This window comes from Salmo trutta, chromosome 30 (genome assembly GCF_901001165.1).
Source record: "Salmo trutta chromosome 30, fSalTru1.1, whole genome shotgun sequence".
NCBI lineage: Eukaryota > Metazoa > Chordata > Actinopteri > Salmoniformes > Salmonidae > Salmo > Salmo trutta.
The window spans coordinates 26311153-26330924 of record NC_042986.1 but is presented as its reverse complement, the minus strand read 5'-3'; the positions used below and the strand labels follow the sequence as shown (position 1 = coordinate 26330924).

The 19772-nt window shown below is 44.7% G+C and overlaps 1 protein-coding gene across 1 annotated transcript in view; it reads right to left on the bottom strand.

The window, feature by feature from the left end:
• Positions 1-19772, bottom strand: part of LOC115168377 (cadherin-4-like) — a 559301-nt gene that overhangs the window by 333464 nt on the left and 206065 nt on the right. The window contains exon 3 of the mRNA XM_029723578.1: positions 5688-5711. Coding sequence (XP_029579438.1) covers positions 5688-5711 — 24 coding nt within the window. The remainder of the gene's footprint in view (positions 1-5687; positions 5712-19772) is intronic.

The window sequence follows — 19772 nt, the reverse complement described above, 5'->3', positions numbered from 1 at the left end:
CACCCAGACGCGAGCTGCTCAGTGACGCGAGCCTACCAGATGAGCCAAATGCATTTTGTGCTCGCTTCGAGACAAGCAACACTGAAGCATGCATGAGAGCACTAGCTGTTCTGGATGACTGTGTGATAACGCTCTCGGTAGCCGATGTGAACAAAACCTTTAAACAGGTCAACATTCACAAAGCCGCTGGGCCAGACGGATTACCAGGACGTGTATTCAAAGCATGCTTGGACCAACTTTCAAGTGTCTTCACTGACATTTTTAACATCTCCCTGACCGAGTCTGTAATACATACATGTTTCAAGCAGACCACCATAGTCCCTGTGCCCAAGGAAGTGAAGGTAACCTGCCTAAATGATTACTGCCCTGTGGCACTCACGTCGGTAGCCATGAAGTGCTTTGAAAGGCTGGTCATGGCTCACGTCAACAGCATCCTCCTGGACACCCTAGACCCACTCCAATTCGCATACCGCCCCAACAGATCCACAGATGACGCAATCTCAATCGCACTCCACACTGCCCTTTCTCACCTGGACAAAAGGACCACCTATGTGAGAATGCTGTTCATCGACTACAGCTCAGCATTCAACACCATCACTATGTTACGCTCGTTGTTGGAATGAGACCAAGGTGTAGCGTGGTTGGTCAACATTTTACTTTATTTTAAAATGAACACCGTCAAAACAACAAAATACAAAAACGAATGTAAAGTTCTGCAGGCTACACAGCAGCAATACAAAATCAAGATCCCACAAACAAAGGTGGGAAAAAAGGCTGCCTAAGTATGATCCCCAATCAGAGACAACGATAGACAGCTGCCTCTGATTGAGAACCATACCCGGCCAACAAAGAAATAGAAAACATAGATTTCCCACCCTAGTCACATCCTGACCTAACCAAATAGAGAATAAAAGGGATCTCTAAGGTCAGGGCGTGACACACTAAGCTAAGGACTCTGGGACTAAACACCTCCCTCTGCAACTGGATCCTGGACTTCCTGACGGGCCACCCCTAGGTGGTAAGAGTAGGCATCAACACGTCTGCCACGCTGATCCTTAACACTGGGGCCCTTCAGGGGTGTGTGCTTAGTTCCCTCCTGTATTCTCTGTTCACCCACGACTGCATGGCCAAACACGACTCCAACACCCTCATTAAGTTTGCAGATGACACAACAGTGGGAGGCCTAATCACCGACAATGATGAGACGGCCTATAGGGAGGAGGTCAGAGAACTGGCAGTGTGGTGCCAGGACAACAACCTCTCCCTCAATGTGAGCAAGACAAAGAAGCTGATCGTGGACTACAAGAAAAGGCAGGCCGAACAGGCCCCCATTAACATCGACGGGACTGTAGTGGAGCGGGTCGAGAGTTTAAAGTTCCTTGGTGTCCACATCACCAACAAACTATCATGGTCCAAACATACCAAGACAGTCGTGAAGAGGGCATGACAAAACCTTTTCCCCCTCAGGAGACTGAAAAGATTTGGCATGGGCCTCCAGATCCTCAAAAGGTTCTACAGCTGCACCATCCCATCGAGAGCATCCTGACCGGTTGTATCACCGGCTGGTATGGCAACTGCTCGGCATCTGACCGTAAGGCGCTACAGAGGGTAGTGCGATATAATAGGCGGTATCAGAGCAAAGCCCATAAAGTTGTTAGAGACTCCAGTCACCCAAGTTGTAGACTGTTTTCTCTGCTACCGCACGGCAAGCGGTACCGCCAAGCGCCAACCAAAAGGCTCCTCACCAGCTTCTACCCCGAAGCCATTAGACTGCTGAACAATTCATCAAAATCGCCACCGGGCAATTTAAAATTGACACCCCCCCCTTCTTGTTTAATGCCGCTACTCGCTGTTTGTTCACCCCCACCTACATGTACAGATTACCTCAACTAGCCTGCACCCCTGCACACTGACTCGGTACCGGTGCCCCCTGTTTATAGCCTCGTTATTGTTATTCATATTGTGTTACTTTTTATTTTAGCCTACTTGGTAAATATTTTCTTCTTCTTGAACTGCACTGTTGAGGCCAGGGGCAGGATCTTATCCCGGTATTGGGATTCATTGTCATGTGACCATGGCGGGGAATTCAAAACTGCAAGAGTAATCATTTCAAATAATCAAATAATCAACTATTTTCCTCCATTTGAAAGATATATCTCCTAAATCTAACCACGCTGTCCGATTTTCAGAGGCTTTACGGAGAATGCATAAAGTTAGGTTATGTGAGGAGAGTACATTGACAATAGCTGCGTGTAATGTTTAGCCAATTCAAAGAAGGGCATCAACAGACAGAAAACTAGCTAGAATTATGCACTTACCTTTGACAATCTGCATCAGATGACACTCATAGGACATTATGTTAGACAATACATGCATTTTTAGTTCCATCAAGTTCATATTTATATCCAAAAACAGCATTTACAGTCGCGGTGAAATTCAGAATTTTTTTCGGCTCGAATGCTCCCAGTGAATCCAGCATTACAAATCACGGAATTACTATTCGAAAACATTGGTAAATTATAATATTGTCATTCAAAGAATAATATATTATCATCTCGTAATTGCTACCGAATGGCCAGATCTCAAAATAACTTTACTGGGAAATCACATTTTGCTATAAACTGGGTACTATGCTAACAACATAAGCTAAGCTATAAGCTAAGCTAAGCTAAACCGTTAGCATTAGCATCATCTAATATCGATAATAACATTCTAAATATCCCCTTACCTTTGATTATCTCCATCAGAAGGCGCTGCCAGAGATCCCAGGTCCAGAACAAATGTGGCTTCTTTTGACAAAGTTCATAATTTATGTCCAAATAGTTAGCGTTCAGTAGGCTCCCACAAAATGAGGTGGGCAGTGTAAAGTCACGCCGAAAAGCTAAAAAAAACCTAGTAAATAATCTATTTATGTTTGTTCAAACATGTCAAACGTTGTTTAGCATTAATCTTTTGGTCCATTTTTAACGTGAAACATCAGTAAACATCAGTAATATTTTCACACAACCTATCAAGTGTCTAGAATAAACGATTATGACAAAGACACTCTTCTCAGATTCATGCGCAGGCGCAAAAAATGAAGTGATGACGTGTCAACTTGTAAGCTTTCTAATTCGGTCTGTATTCATCACAGATGCTTCAAACAACTTTCTAAAGATCGTTGACATCTAGTGGAAGCCGTAGGAGTTGCGAACTGAATCCTTTCTCACTGTGGTATCTTTAAAACAATGACACTAAATAGTACAGTCACAAAATTCTCATTTTTTTAAATATATTTTTCACAGGTTTTTGCCTGCAATATGAGTTTTGTTATACTTACAGACACCATTCAAACTGTTTTAGAAAATTCAGAGTGTTTTCTATCCGAATGTGTTAATAATATGCATATCCTAGCTTCTGAGTTGGTGTAGGAGGCAGTTAAAAATGGGCACATATTTTTTTCAAAATTCTCAATACTGCCCCCGTGGCCCGTAGAGGTTAAGGGCTTGTAAGGAAGCATTTCACGGTAAAGTCTACACTTGTTGTATTGGGTGCATGTGGCAAATAAAGTTTGATTTGATTTGCCCATTATTCTTTTCAAAATTCTTCAAGCCCTGTCAAAATGTTGTGGATCACGGCTAGACAGCAATTTTCAAGTCTTCCCATAGATTTTCAGGAAGATGTAAGTCAAAACTGTAACTTTGCCACTCAGGAGGGGGCAGGGTTGATGAGTGGTTGACACTGCCAACACACATGCTCACACGTGATATAATGAAATGTCCCTTAATAATAACAATATAATAATACAGCATTATAATGTGTACCAATAAGCTATTCAGTTATCTTAATGTTAATAATACCATCTGTGTGCTCTAGTGACGTCTGTTTGATCTGACTGGTTATACCTAAGAATTCCTATAAGGGCGCACAGGGCTTCCCAGCTCACTCATTACAAGTCACTTGAAGCCGAAGTTAAACCTCTGTGTGATTTATTTCTATATTTCCCCCTTACAGGGGTATAACACACACATACACAGGAGCGAGAGACAAGGAGAGAAGACGATAGGAGAGAGAGAGATATGAGACCCTATGTCTTATCCTCAGTTCAAGGCCCAAAGGCTCCTCAGTACCGATGGTGTTGTCATATCTGTAAATCCCTCCATAACTCACTGTGTGTGAATGAATAGTTACCCATCCCTCTATACAGCTATGTGTGGGTATTTGAGTGCGCTGGGTAAATGTTTGAGGGACAAGGGGAGTGTGTTAAAATAAGGCGTGTATCTGCCTGTATGCCACACACAAACACACACACACACAGGGACACACACAGGGTGCAGTGGATGGCCTTATTTATGTGTCTCTCCTTCAGCAGAGAGAGATGATGTACACCACACCAGCCTCTGTTCCTACTCAACATTCATCAGACTACACAGTGCAGCCGCACCACATGTCACTTAGCTTTATAGAGCCGCCTGACAACACACACGTGTGCAGACTCTCCCACACACACACACGTTCAGACTCGCACGCACGAACACACACAAATGCCGACACACACATGCATAGACTCACATGCACAAAGCACACACATACAAAGAAAACCAGTGTGTGAATGTGTGCGTGTGTGTGCACGTGTGTGTTACTGTGTGTGTATCAAACACGTGCATTTTGTGAGGGTATCAAGCACATTGCCGATATGGCTATGTACAGTAGACGCAGTGTACGGTATGTGTGAGTATACTTAGTCAGTGTGTGTCACAATATGTTAAGGAGTTACCAAGACAATATTCCCTCTTGAGGAAAAAAAGATGCTGCCTCCCTCCACACTACTGCAGTAAAAACAACAATATCTTCATTACTGTAAAGTAGCACGACTGATTGTATATTGTCCTCTCCACCGGTGCAATAACACAGGATGTGGGCTATGACACGCCCCCCCGCCGTCATCTTCATTACACAGAGTAAAGGGATGAAACGTCCTGATGCATATACCTGCACCGTGCTGCCACTCAGAACGAGCCCCCCGGAGCTATTCACAATGTCAGCTTCTACTCTGATCATTATCCCCCCCATCAAAACAGCCCGACAGACAGCCCTGCCCCTCCCACCAACCAACCCTACCCCACCTCCCAGGTATACTGAGAAACACAATCACTCTCTCTGCTGTCCACCCACACATTAACATACACAAGGCTTTACCTACAGTACATGCTATGACCCAGTGTTTCCCAACTCCAGTCCTCCAGTACCCTCAACAGCACACATTTGTGTTGTAACCCTAGAGAAGCACACCTGATTCAACTTGTCAACTAAGCCCTCGATGAGTTGAATGATGTGTGCTTGTCTAGGTTTACAACAAAAATATGTACTGTTGGGGGAACTGGAGGATTGGAGTTGGGGAACACTGCCATAAGTGATGAGGGTCACAGAGAGTCTGAGTCATCAGTGATGCAAATAGTGTGGATTATATATTACTAATGTAATGTATGGAGCAATGCTATTGGCTATAATGTATGGGTGGGTGTATGGGAACCATGTTATCAGCGACACAAATCGCCAACACCTTAGGTATAAGTGATGATAAACAGTAGTTGAGAACAAACACACAGCTGCTGCTGCACACACACACACACACACACACACACACACACACACACCACGTCTCAAACAGCGGAGGGACACAGGTGACTGATTGTGTGTTGCTTTACCTTTCGGAGATGACACGGTGGAATCTGTAGATGAAAGGGAGAGAGAAAAGAGAGGAGTGTGTTAGCGGTTGACAGGCTGTTGTCTCTGAGACATATCAAATGGCGGAGATGACAGCAGCAGTCAGTGATTCGCTGGGAGGGGAACAACGTCGTGGCCCAGGAGGGTAAACAGAAGGGGGCCGTTAGAACACAGTCAGGGGGTCTTTCATCTCAGCCCTCCAACAGCACAACCACTCCACTTCAACACACACACACACGCAGTACTGCTGCCTTTCAACCATCCTGAGAGGGAGGGAGGGAGTAAGATGGAGAGAGGGGAAGAGAGGTGGAGAAAGAGAGAAGAAGAGACTGACAGAAGGAGATTCTTTCTGATCTATCCCACCAAGACAAAGAAATGGAGGCCTAGAGAGTGAAGAGCAGAGAATGCATGAAATTCCCAGTCAACTGCATCATATAAGTTACTGTGAGTGGAGATTTTGAATAAGTAAAGCAATAACATCTTGGCTTTGTGAGAACACAATCCACATTCTTTTGGGGATGAAAACATGACACATTTTTAGTGGGAGGGTTGTAGAGGCACTCTTGTTTTAAGTGTCACGACAACAGAGGGGACATTTACCTTATTGTTCTCATAAAATATTTACCACAACACTGTTTGGAAGCTCCCAAAGTTTCATTTTTATTTAATAGACTTGAAAAGTCATGAGGAATGTGAAAATAAATACATTCTTCTGTTGCAATCTCGGAAGTCCAAATCCTTAAACGCATTTGTGTACTGGCCGGACGAGCTAGAAGCCCAAACAGCCGCAGACAGGGGAGGACTGTAATAATTGAATACGGGTGGATTAGCGAGAGAGGTTGGGCTGAAAGGGAGATAATCTGCTGCTTTGCCTAATTGCCAGAAAAAAATAATAAAAATGGCCTCCATTGTGGCGTCGGTGTAGATCAAAGCAGCGCGGCGTGGGATTGGGTGGAAGTTAACGGCTTGCTGCTTTTTGTTTGGTGAGGTGTTCAGGAGGATTTGGGCCAATATTGCCCAGCTCGTTATTACATGGGTCTGACTGTCTGTTACTGTAGCTTCACAGCAGTGGGATGGCCCTCGCTGGAGAGGAAATCCTCTGCAAACTGGTACAGTTGGTGTTGGCATGTTCTGGTGCCATACCACATCCTATCATGCCAACTCTGCCGTCTCCATTGGAGAAACCGTGTAGCCATGAGTGCAGTTGATAAAAGGTCTACACATCTAGAATGAAACAGTAAGACTTCTATCTGAAGCTTGTTATATCCCGCCAATCCCTCAATGAAAGGGATATAGGAAAACATGGGAAAGAGCACTAACCTTTCAAACAAATTTTGTCATGCTCAATAATTGAACATGAGACTCTGTTGACGCAGGCCAACAGAGTAAATTCAACCACCTTCAATTACAACTAAAAGAGAGGGAGAGAGCATGCCAGATAGAGAGGTTCTGGCAAGCACCCTTTATCAGGGGGCTGCTTGCATGCCTGTCTGTCTCCCTCCTAACAACCTTCCCAGGCCTTATCTACCATTCCCACAGAGAGAGAGATGGGAGGGAGAAGGAGAGAAAAATAGATCAAATCAAATTTTATTTGTCACATGCGCTGAATACAACAGGTGTACACCTTACAGTGAAATGCTTACAAGCCCTTAACCAACAACGCAGTTTTAAGAAAAATAAGTGTTAAGTAAAAATAACAAATAGTTAAAGAGCAGCAGTAAAATAACAGTAGCGAGGCTTTAAACAGGGGGTACCGGTACAGAGTCAATGTGCAGGGGCACAGGATAGTAATTTAGGTAATATGTAAATGTAAATTTGATTAGCTGTTCAGGAGAATTATGGCTTGGGGGTAGAAGCTGTATAGAAGCCTTTTGGACCTAGACTTGGCACTCCGGTACCGCGCGGTAGCAGAGAGAACAGTCTATGATTAGGGTGGCAGGAGTCTTTGACAATATTTTAGGGACTTCCTCTGACAACGCCTAGTATAGAGGTCCTGGATGGCAGGAAGCTTGGCCCCAGAGATGTACTGGGCTGTACGCACTACCCTCTGTAGTGCCTTGCGGTCAGAGGCCGAGCAGTTGCCATACCAGGCAATGATGCAACCAGTCAGGATGCTCTCGATGGTGCAGCTGTAGAACGTTTTGATGATATGAGGACCCATGCCAAATCTTTTCAGTCTCCTGAGGGGGATTAGGCTTTGTTGTACCCTCTTCACGACTGTCTTGGTGTGTTTGAACCATGATAGTCTGTTGGTGATGTGGACACCAGTGAACTTGAAGCTCTCAACCTGCTCCACTACAACCCCATCAATGAGAATGGGGATGTGCACGGTCCTCCTTTTCCTGTAGTCCACAATCATCTCCTTTATCTTGATCACGTTGAGGGAGAGGTTGTTATCCTGGCACCACACAACCAGGTCTCTGACCTCCTCCCTATAGGCTGTCTTGTCGATGATCAGGCATACCACTGTTGTGTCATCGGCAAACTTAATGATGGTGTTGGAGTCGTGCCTGGCCATGCAGTCGTGGGTGAACAGCGAGTACATGAGGGGACTGAGCATGCACCCCCGAAGGACCCCGTGTTGAGGATCAGTGTGACAGATGTGTTGTTACAAACCCTTACCACCTGGGAGTGGCCCAGGGTCCTTAGCTTATTTATGAGCTTTGAGGGCACTATGGTGTTGAACGCTGAGCTGTAGTCAATGAATAGCATTCTCAGGTAGGTGTTCATTTTGTCCAGGTGGGAAAGGGCAGTGTGGAGTGCAATAGAGATTGCATCATCTGTGGATCTGTTGGGGCGGTATGCAAATTGGGGCGGGACTAGGGTTTCTGGGATAATGGTGTTGATGTGAGCCATGACCAGCCATTTTAAGCACTTCATGGATACAGACGTGGTGGTCTGGTGGTCTGCTTGAAACATGTTGGTATTACAGACTCAGTCAGGGACAGGTTGAAAATGTCAGTGAAGACACTTGCCAGTTGGTCAGCGCATGCTCGGAGCACACGTCCTGGTAATCCGTCTGGCCCTGCGGCCTTGTGATTGTTGAACTGTTAAAAGGTCTTACTCACATCGGCTACGGAGATAGTAATCACACAGTCGTCCAGAACAGCTGATGCTCTCATGCATGCTTCAGTGTTGCTTGCCTCGAAGCGAGCATAGAAGTAATTTAGCTTGTCTGGTAGGCTCGTGTCACTGGGCAGCTCACGGCTGTGTTTTCCTTTGTAGTCTGTTATAGCTAACAAGCCCTGACACATCCAGTATTGACGCTTTGCCTGTTTCATTGTTCGTCTGAGGGGATTTCTTATAAGCGTCCGGGTTAGAGTCCCGCTCCTTGAAAGCGGCAGCTCTACCCTTTAGCTCACTGCAGATGTTGTCTGTAATCCATGGCTTCTGGTTGGGGTATGTACGTATGGTCAATGTGGGGACAACATCATTGAAGCACTTATTGATGAAGCCAGTGACTGATGTTGTGTACTCCTCAATGCCATCAGAAGAATCCCGGAACAAATTCCAGTCTGTGCTAGCAAAACAGTCCTGTAGCTTAGCATCTGCGTCATCTGACCACTTCTTAAATGACCGAGTCCCTGGTGCTTCCTGTCTTAGTGTTTGCTTGTAAACAGAAATTAGGAGGATAGAATTATGGTCAGATTTGCCAAATGGAGGGCGAGCTTTGTACGTGTTTCTGTGTGTGGATTAAAGGGGGTCTCACGTTTTTATTTCCTCTGGTTGCACATTTAACATTTGCGTTTTCCTGTTTGTTTATGGCCTTGAGTGCAATTCAAAAGTTTGTGGTCACTTAGAAATGTCCTTGTTTTTGAAGAAAAAGCTCATTTTTTGTTCATTAAAATAACAGCAAATTGATCAAAAATACAGTGTAGATATTGTTAATGTTGGAAATGGCTATTGTAGCTGGAAACGGCTGATTTTTTATGGAGTATCTACATAGGCGTACAGAGGCCCATTATCAGCAACCATCACTCCTGTGTTCTAATGGCATGTTGTGTTATCTAATCCAAGTTGATCATTTTAAAAGGCTAATTGATCATTAGAAAACCCTTTCACAATTATGTTAGCACAGCTGAAAACTGTTGTGCTAATTAAAGAAGCAATAAAACTGGCCTTCTTTAGACTAGTTGAGTATCTGGAGCATCAGCATTTGTGGGTTCGATTACAGGCTCCAAATGGCCAGAAACAAAAGACTTTCTGCTGAAACTCGTCAGTCTATACTTGTTCTGAGAAATGAAGGCTATTCCATGCGAGAAATTGCCAAGAAACTGAAAATCTCGCACAACGCTGTGTACTACTCCCTTCACAGAACAGCGCAAATTGGCTCTAACCAGAATAGAACAAGGAGTCAACAGTGAAGAGGTGACTCCGGGATGCTGGCCTTCTAGGCAGAGTTGCAAAGCAAAAGCCATATATCAGACTGGCCAATAAAAAGGAAAGATTAAGATGGGCAAAAGAACACAGACACTGGACAGAGGAAGATTGGGAGTGTTATGGACAGACAAATCTAAGTTTGAGGTGTTCGGATCACAAAGAAGAACATTCGTGAGACGCAGACAGAAAAAATGAAAAGATGCTGGAGGCGTGCTTGACACCATCTGTCAACTATGGTTGAGGCAATGTGATGGTGGTCCCGTGTGGCTCAGTTGGTAGAGCATGGTGTTTGCAATGCCAGGGTTGTGGGTTCGATTCCCATGGGGGGACCAGTATGGAGAAAAAATTTATGAAATGTATGCATTCACTACTGTAAGTCGCTCTGGATAAGCGTGTCTGCTAAATGACTAAAATGTTAATGTATGGTCTGGGGGTACTTTGGTGGTGGTAATGTGAGAGATTTGAACAGGGTAAAAGGGATCTTGAAGAAGGAAGGCTATCTCTCCATTTTGCAACGATATGCCATACCCTGTGGACGGCGCTTAATTGGAGCCAATTTCCTCCTACAACAGGACAATGACCCAAAGCACAGCTCCAAACTATGCAAGAACTATTTAGGGAAGAAGCAGTCAGCTGGTATTCTGTCTATAATGGAGTGGCCAACACAGTCACCGGATCTCAACCCTATTGAGCTGTTGTGGGAGCAGCTTAACCGTATGGTACATAGTGCCCATCAAGCCAATCCAACTTGTGGGAGGTGCTTCAGGAAGCATGGGGTGAAATCTCTACAGATTACCTCAACAAAATGACAACTAGAATGCCAAAGGTCTGCAAGGTTGTAATTGCTGCAAATGGAGGATTCTTTGATGAAAGCAAAGTTTGAAGGACACAATTATTATTTCAATAAAAATCATTATTTATAACCTTGTCAACGTCTTGACTATATTTCCTATTCATTTTGCAACTCATTTCATGTATGTTTTCATGGAAACAAAGAAATGTCTAAGTGACCCCAAACTTTTGAACTGTAGCGTATATATATAAAAAGTCGGAAGTTTACATACACTTAGGTTGAAGTCATTAAAACTCATTTTTCAACCACTCCACCAATTTCTTGTTAATAAACTATAGTTTTGGCAAGTCGGTTAGGACATCTACTTTGTGCATGACACAAGTAATTTTTCCAACAATTGTATAATAACTGATTATTTCACTTATAATTCACTGTATCACAATTGCAGTGGGTCAGAAGTTTACATACATTAAGTTGACTGTGCCTTTAAACAGCTTGAAAATTCCAGAGAATTATGTCATGGCTTTAGAAACGTCTGATAGGCTAATTGACATCATTTGAGTCAATTGGAGGTGTACCTGTGGATGTATTTCAAGGCCTACCTTCAAACTCAGTGCCTCTTTGCTTGACTCAGTGCCTCTTTGCTCATGGGAAAATCAAAAGAAATCAGTCAAGACCTCAGAAAAAAATTGTAGACCTCCACAAGTCTTGTTCATCCTTGGGAGCAATTTCCAAACGCCACGTTCATCTGTACAAACAATAGTACGCAAGTATAAACACCATGGGACCAAGCATCCATCATACCGCTCAGGAAGGAGACACGTTCTGTCTCCTAAAGATGAACATACTTTAATGCGAAAGGTGCAAATCAATCCCAGAACAACAGCAAAGGACCCTGTGAAGATGCTGGAGGAAACAGGTACAAAAGTATCTATATCCACAGTAAAACGAGTCCTATATCAACATAACCTGAAAGGCCGCTCAGCAAGGAAGAAGCCACTGCTCCAAACCCCCCATAAAAAAGCCAGACTACGGTTTGCAACTGCACATGGGGACAAAAATCGTACTTTTTGGAGAAATGTCCTCTGGTCTGATGTAACAAAAATAGAACTGTTTGGCCATAATGACCATCGTAACATTTGGAGGAAAAAGGGGGAGGCTTGCAAGCCAAAGAACACCATCCCAACCGTGAAGCATGGGGGTGACAGCATCATGTTGTGGGTGTGCTTTGCTGCAGGAGGGACTGGTGCACTTCACAAAATAGATGGCATCATGAGGTAGGAAAATGATGTGGATATATTGAAGCAACATCTCAAGACATCAGTCAGGAAGTTAAAGCTTTGTCGCAAATGGGTCTTCCAAATGGGCAATGACCCCAAGCATACTTTCAAAATTGTGGCAAAATGGCTTAAGGACAACAAAGTCAAGGTTTTGGAGTGGCCATCACAAAGCTCTGACCTCAATCCCATAGAAAATTTGTGGGCAGAACTGAAAAAGTGTGTGTGAGCATGGAGGCCAACAAACCTGACTCAGTTACACCAGCTCTGTCAGGAGGAATGGGCCAAATTTCACCCAAAATTGTGGGAAGCTTGTGGAAGGCTACCCGAAATGTTTGACCCAAGTTAAACAATTTAAAGTCAATGCTACCAAATACTAATTGAGTGTATGTAAACTTCTGACCCACTGGGAATGTGATGAAAGAAATAAAAGCTGAAATAAATCCTTCTCTCTACTATTTTTCTGACATTTCACATTCTTAAAATAAAGTGGTGATCCTAACTTACCTAAAACAGGGAATTTTTACTAGGATTAAATGTCAGGAATTGTGAAAAACTGAGTTTAAATGTATTTGGCAAAGGTGTATGTGAACTTCCGACTTCCGAAGCTTCCGAAGAAAGAAATAGTGCTGTAATGATAGTTTGCTTTACCAGCAGCAGCTGACAATGATAGATGACAAACACTTTTTCCTTCTTAACACACGTCAATACGTTGCATAATAAAGCCCTTTGACGGCCTCCTGTATACAGATAGATATTAAGCTGTTTGAAAGGTAAAGCTCTTTTTCCCCTCAGACCATCGATTGGCTGGTTTCTTGCCTGTGTCGCCGGTGGCTTAAATTGATTTGGAGGCTAAATTCCAGTGAATATGTGAGTGGCATTTTGACGCCCACTACTAGCCTCCTGTGGTTGGGTATTATGCAAATAAGGCTATTCGTCAATACAGTGATCCCAGTCTATCCTACTCTGCAGCAGGTTTATGCAAGCTCAGGTAATGCCAGGCCTGATATGGATTACATGCACGGGGACACCAAAAGTAGTGGTGAAACAAAGGACTAAGTTGTAATTCTCAATATCGTTTTTCCACTTTCTCTGTTTGTCTTTCGTTCTCCTTTTTCTCAGAGAGGAGAGACACAGAAATAGTATGAATGTTTATGAAGGTTCAATGTTTTGTTTCTTGTCTTTTGGAAAGATATAGTGGAAAGATATACGACACAGGATGATGGTCTAACATTGAGCTTGACCTAAAATCTAATCAGGCATTGACAGGAACACTTGTGTTGACATTTACAACACTGATCAGCCATTCACATCTAGGGATTTATATGCATCTAGAAATCTATGCATTTTAATGAGCATATTACTTATGAACAACTACAAAATAATTAAAATAAATATAATAAATAACATAATTGAGTAATATTCACTGTCAACTAGGATTGCAACGCAGTCATGGCCTATATTGGCTTGCCTTACTGCCTGCAGTAGGTTACTCAAGGCTATTGTTGAAATGGTTATTGTTCATGAATGTGAGATTAGATTCAAGTGTAGTAAAAGTGGCCTCACAAATATCTCTTCTCTGAGTCGTTCCGAAACTCATAGAGCAAAACCATGAGGTCTGAATAATAATGTTTCAAACCCATTTCAAGAGAAGCATACTCTCTCTCTCTCTTTCTCTGGAATGCAATATGGAGATGTAGCTGGAATGTATCAAATTGAAGCAGTGAGAGAAAAATAAGACTGTGGACACCCCTGAGAACTGATCTCTCTCAGGACTAACACCAGTCAGCCACTTTGGAGTGCTGGGTTGTTGTGTTTTCAAGGGTTGCTGGAGGAGTGTAAAGAGTCAGACTGTCCAGAAGTGAAGGGTTCTATCTCTCCTTGTTATGAGAGTGAGAGCGCCCTGCAGACATCATTTTATGGGCATACATCACCAAAGGGGACAGAAGCCTCAAAATAGCCTTTCACCACTGAGGGTGTGAATCTCTTTCTCTCCCTCCTACTCTTCGCCCTCTCTCGTCTTCCCTGCATCTCTTTTCTCCCTGTCGTTTGCCATCCCCTCCGTGTTATTTATCTTTCTTCTCCTCTCTGATTTCTCCTCTCCCCTCTTTTCCTTCTCATGTTCCCTTGCTCCCTTCTCTCTAGCTCCCCACTTCTCTTTCTACTCCTGTGACCACCCCCTCCTTTCTGCTCCCTCCATTCCCCTCTCCTGTCTTTGACTCCCAGAAGCACTTAATGAGAGGGCAGCTGGGTCTTCCTGGGGCTTCACACGATACACACAGCAGGAGCACACAGCTGGGCAGCAGCAGCTAGCGTGCAGCTGGAAGTGTGTTGGTGCGTGTGTGTGCCTGCGTGTGTTCGTTTATCTGTGTCTGTGTCTGTGTGTGTGTGTGTGTGTGTGTGTGTATATGTGCATGCATGTGTTTGTTGATGCGTGTGTGTGTCCAGAGGACAGTGTGTGGTCAATGCAGCTGGTTCTATCTGAAGCAGCCCAGCTCCATGCTGTTGATAGTGGGGAAACTTGAGATGCAGCTGGTGCAACCAGTTCCATGTGTTTTGATTATAATATAGTGCTGCTAGCTGCTACCATACTGAAACATGGGCAAGTTTCTCCTTTACAGCCCTGACTATTGAAAAGTGCTGCTTTTTAATGGTGGTATGTTTATAGCATTTCGTTACTGGGACAGTCACCCGTCTGGTGCTGGAGCCGTGTGTGTGTGTGTGTGTGTGTGTGTGTGTGTGTGTGTGTGTGTGTGTGTGTGTGTGTGAGGGGGTCATTCTCCCCCCAGGCAGGGCAGAGTGCCCGTGGCCATACGACCTGGCTGCCCAGCCTCTAATATCTGATCAAGGACCATCTGCTGTTGGTACCGGTACCCCTATACATCCTGATACAGTGTAATTGAATTAGAGTGCATTGGAAAGCTGTCTCCTATTGGCCTCTTTAAGTTACGGACTTATCAGAGGTTGCCCTGGGAATAACTTTAATTAAAGACAGAAATTGGTTTTGATTTTATACTCATCATGAACAGAGGAATCCTCACAGCTAATCACCACTTCATCAAGACAAATGAAAACCATATCGGGGAAGACAAAGCGTGTTTGTGTGTGTGTGTGTGTGTCAGGGGCATGTACAGGACTGCGGACATAAGCAAATGCAGCTGTCCTCAGATAATTAAGCATCATTGATATATTGAAGCTTAATGTAATTAGGATCAATTCCTACACTGCAGTTTATTGTTGCTTAATCACCCTCGTTCCACCTGAGTGAACTTGGCCATGTTGATACAACATTACTGCCAGTTATGAACCCACAGGAAGACACATATTGACGGATGGTGACCCCGGTCACACTTGACCTCTGACCTGAAAGTTAATGAGTGCGATAGGGTTGAGTGATGGTGTCGTGGCTTCTCATGACCATCGCTGGTCCTATAAGACCCTACAAAGCCATACGATAGGCCTGTTTAGCCAGGCTTCTGCTGGGGGAAGATCCCACCGCCTCACTCAGGGGTTCTAGTTCATTAGCGAGCCTTCTGGATTGAGATCTTGGGATGTCACATCCATGCTAATCACATCTTTGCTAATGAAGGCCAAAAATCTGCCTTGTGTGTTGTAGCTAGTCTCTGAGGTGAAAGACCACTGGCTGGGTGTGTCAATGCACATAGTGGGAGGATTGTTTCAGCAGACAGACTTTGCTGTAAGTCCCCCAGCCTCATGGCAATTACTGTTGGTATCAAGACAGGTCCTCTTTACCTTTTGCTTCTCTTTTTACATGTTTATTCATTAGCTCAGCTACATGCTTGCTGAGGCAGGTTTCTCCTCCATGTCAATGCTTGTTATGGCAATAACAGGACATTTGACCACTTGTTTTCCCACTCTCTCTCTCTTTTTATTCTCAATCTCATGTAGTTATTTTAACAAAGGTAGCGTGTGTCTTCTCTCTACGTCTCTGGATGTGTTAGGCGCGGTAGCTAGTGTGCTTGTTAAGACAAGAGGGAGAGGCTGCTGATGTTGGGTCATGATCCCACCCAATGCATGTTGCTCTTTCCCCCCTTGTCTGCTGAGAAAGGTCAGCGCTGCTGTTATTCTCCACTGACAGAGAGCAGGCTGCAGGCAGCCCACGCAAACAGGAAGATGTCACCTTTTCCAGGAAGCTCTAAATTACAGCGCTGATGAGAGTTCACCGCCACAGAGTCGATGGTTCTCCGATAGACACATGGTGACTGCTTCAGCAGCTTCCACATTCATTATTTTCCCTCAATCTTTGGTGGATTGGAGTGTGTCAAGAGTAGTGGATGGTATTTGCAGTGTGTTTGCTCTTTGAAAGCACACACAGAGAATGGAGGTAATCTGGAGCGTTTGAGAGTGCGGTGTTCATGGGTGTCAGGCTGTACTGTTGTTAGCAGAGGCAGGGGTGCTGTAATTATCATCCTGTTATTGTTGAATGATTTTTTTATTTTTAATATACTTTTTAATATAGCCACTCTATTGTCTAACAAAGCGGCAACACATCAGTGCTCATGTATAAAATACAAGTATAACCAACTGTCTCCCTTGGAAACGCTAAAGGAACAATCCAATTTGCCTCTAAGCATCACATACAAAATGAAGCAAGTGGCTCTTAGTAACAGATGTCTTTTTGGTATCACATTTGTTTTTTTCTCTCTCCCCCTAAAACCTACAATGACCTATTATTCAAAAAGATAAATGTTTTAAAAGCCTATGCCTTCTCTCTTTCTAAGAAAGGAAGAGAACAGGAGAGTAGAAAGCATAGTAGCGTAGTAATTAGCAGTAAGTTATGCAGCTGTGTATTCTGTGCTCCACTCTTTACATACAGCACAGCACAGGGTAGAGAGGAGAGAGCAGCATTCTCTCTCATTATGTACTAATGACTTGTCTATTAATGAAAATGGAAAACATTTTGCTAGCGCCACAGGTTCAGCTGGATTAATTATTACTTTGGAGGAGGAATGAAAACACAAAGTGCTGCAACGCTAAATGAGGTGCTTTACGCACTAGGTAACTGTTCTGTTCTCACAGGTGGCTTTGAACCCTCTTGAGAAAGAAAATACTACATTTGGCAAGCCAGGAAGCTAATAATCACACAATACGGCAACTACAGTACACAATATGGAAACTACAGTACCTCAAAATGCACTCTCTCTCTCACACACACACACACACACACACACACACACACACACACACACACACACACACACACACACACACACACACACACACACACACACACACACAGTAACTCACTCCCCCTGTCAGCTGAACACACACTTTACTGCAGTGACAATTGTGGCGTTTAGGTGTGGGGCCTGAGATTTAGCCTGCGCCCGGTGCACTGAAATAAAAACCAATTCCAAACTAATTGCAGTGCGCCCACTGAACATCTCTCCATTCTCACCCACAGCCCAGGCTCTAAATATCGATAGCAATGTGTCACTGGCCACAGTCAATAGTAATACAAATATACCAAATCCAATAGCTTCAACACAATTCAAGTTGTTTGGTTCTAGGAGGTGAAGATTTAGAGCTGGGGGATGCCACATTACATGTTGGACACGGTAGGCTGATGGGGAGAGAGAGAGAGAGAAAGATACTTTTTGTCTTTCTTTAATGAAACATTCTCATTTCATAAAAAACTCACCCCCCCCTAAAAATAAAACACCAGAATATATCCTGTACTGCATACATGTACCATACTCACCTTTCCCTCTACCACACGATACAAAACACTACACATCACAATAACTACAACCGTATATCCAATAAATCTTCCCCAGCTATACAGACAACCCTCAACATACCATATCTTCTGAAACATCTCCACACTTTTTATCATTCTATAGAACTCAAACTCAACCCTAAGGCGCGCAGAGACCATCCCATTAAACAATAGTAAAGGGTCTGTTATTCCCCCACCTTTGACCCTGTTCCTCCTTGTTAGCCAAATAGCAAACTTCGCCTGAGCAAACAGAAAATTCAACAAAACACATTTGGCCTTATCCTTATTCAAATACCTGTACCCCATTATAAACATCCCAACAGTAAAAACCACCCTCAACCTCTCACACATACATTCCAACAGAGACATTAATGACTATAACCTGGCGCACACAGAAAACACATGAATCACAGTTTCTTTCATAACACAGAAAGGACACCCCTGCCCGATTCCCGGTTCAACCCGTACCAACCAGCTGTTAGTGGCCAGGGCTCCATGTAGAACCCTCCACTGGAGGTCCCCTGACCTCTTTGGTACTGGGGGTTTGTAAAGCCCCCTCCATCTAAAACCCACCATACGCTCCGCCCCATATACCCCCTGCCACTGATGTGCCTTCACTCCTGTTAGGCTCCTAGTGTTCCTCACCTTAACACAGATGTTGTAGAGGGCTTTACCTCCCACCCCTTCAAACTCCCCCAGGCTCAGAGTGTTAAAATCTAACAAGTCCTCCAGACCACCTTGCCAATCTCCAGTCTCTGCAGTCACCTGCAGTGGTGGAAACATTGGTGGCCCCTCCCCCTTTGGCCGCTCAAACACCGCCCTTACCGGCTCAGACAGTGCCTCCTGGACCTCCTCCAGGAATCTCTTCAGCAGCCTAAGAGACATTATTCTTGTTTGTTGTGCAAGGACTTCCGGGGTTTTCCACCATTCCTCTCCCAGCAGTCGCAGGTCACCTAGCCTTTGTAAACCCGCTGCCATCAGTTGCCTCTGCAGGGTGGCCGACTGAACCGATCTAAAAGGGATGGCTGGGTTGTGGAAGATAGGCTCCTCCCACACTCACAGCCCAGGCTCCACACCCCCTTCTCGTGTGGGCCTTAGCAGCTGCCAGGCCCTCAGCACTGCAGAGTAAAAATCTGAGAGACATGCTGTACTCAGCCTCTCCAGCTTCATGAGGAACAGCTGCCGGTCCAACCCTAATCCGCCAGCTCTCCTCAGCAGTGCGCATGCTGGTTCCCTCCAGCCAACATCAGTATGGTACAGCAGTCTCTGTGCCGCCTTTAGTCGGAAAGCAGCCACCCTGCTCTCCAGTTCCACCAGGCTCTGTCCTCCTTCGTGGACGGTCATGTACAACACTGCCGCCCTCAGCCAGTGATGGCCCAACCAGAAAAAGTCCACCAGCTTGCGTTGCAGGTCTGCGAGCAGACCGGTGGGGGGGTTGAGGACAGACAGCTTATGCCACAGGGAAGATGCCACCAGGTTGTTGATTATCAGCACCCTCCCTCTATATGACACTTGGGACAGGAGCTACCTCCACCTGGCCAGTCTTGACACCACTGCCTGTGACAGCCCCTCCCAGTTCTTCCTGACCCACCTCTCTGAGCCCAGGTACACCCCCAATACTTTAAGCCCTTCACAACCCCACTGCAAACCCCCTGGAAGAAGAGGATGGACCCTATCCCCCCATGCCCCACATAACAGAGCTTTGCTCTTGCCCCAGTTTACCTTAGCTGAGGAAGCTCCCTCGTACACCTTCAGACTAGTCTCTAATGCCTGCATATCCTGACCATCCCTGACCATCACAGAAACGTCATCTGCATATGCTAACACTGCTATGCCTGTCACCACACCCATGCCTGTCCCGCACACTCCCTGTAGT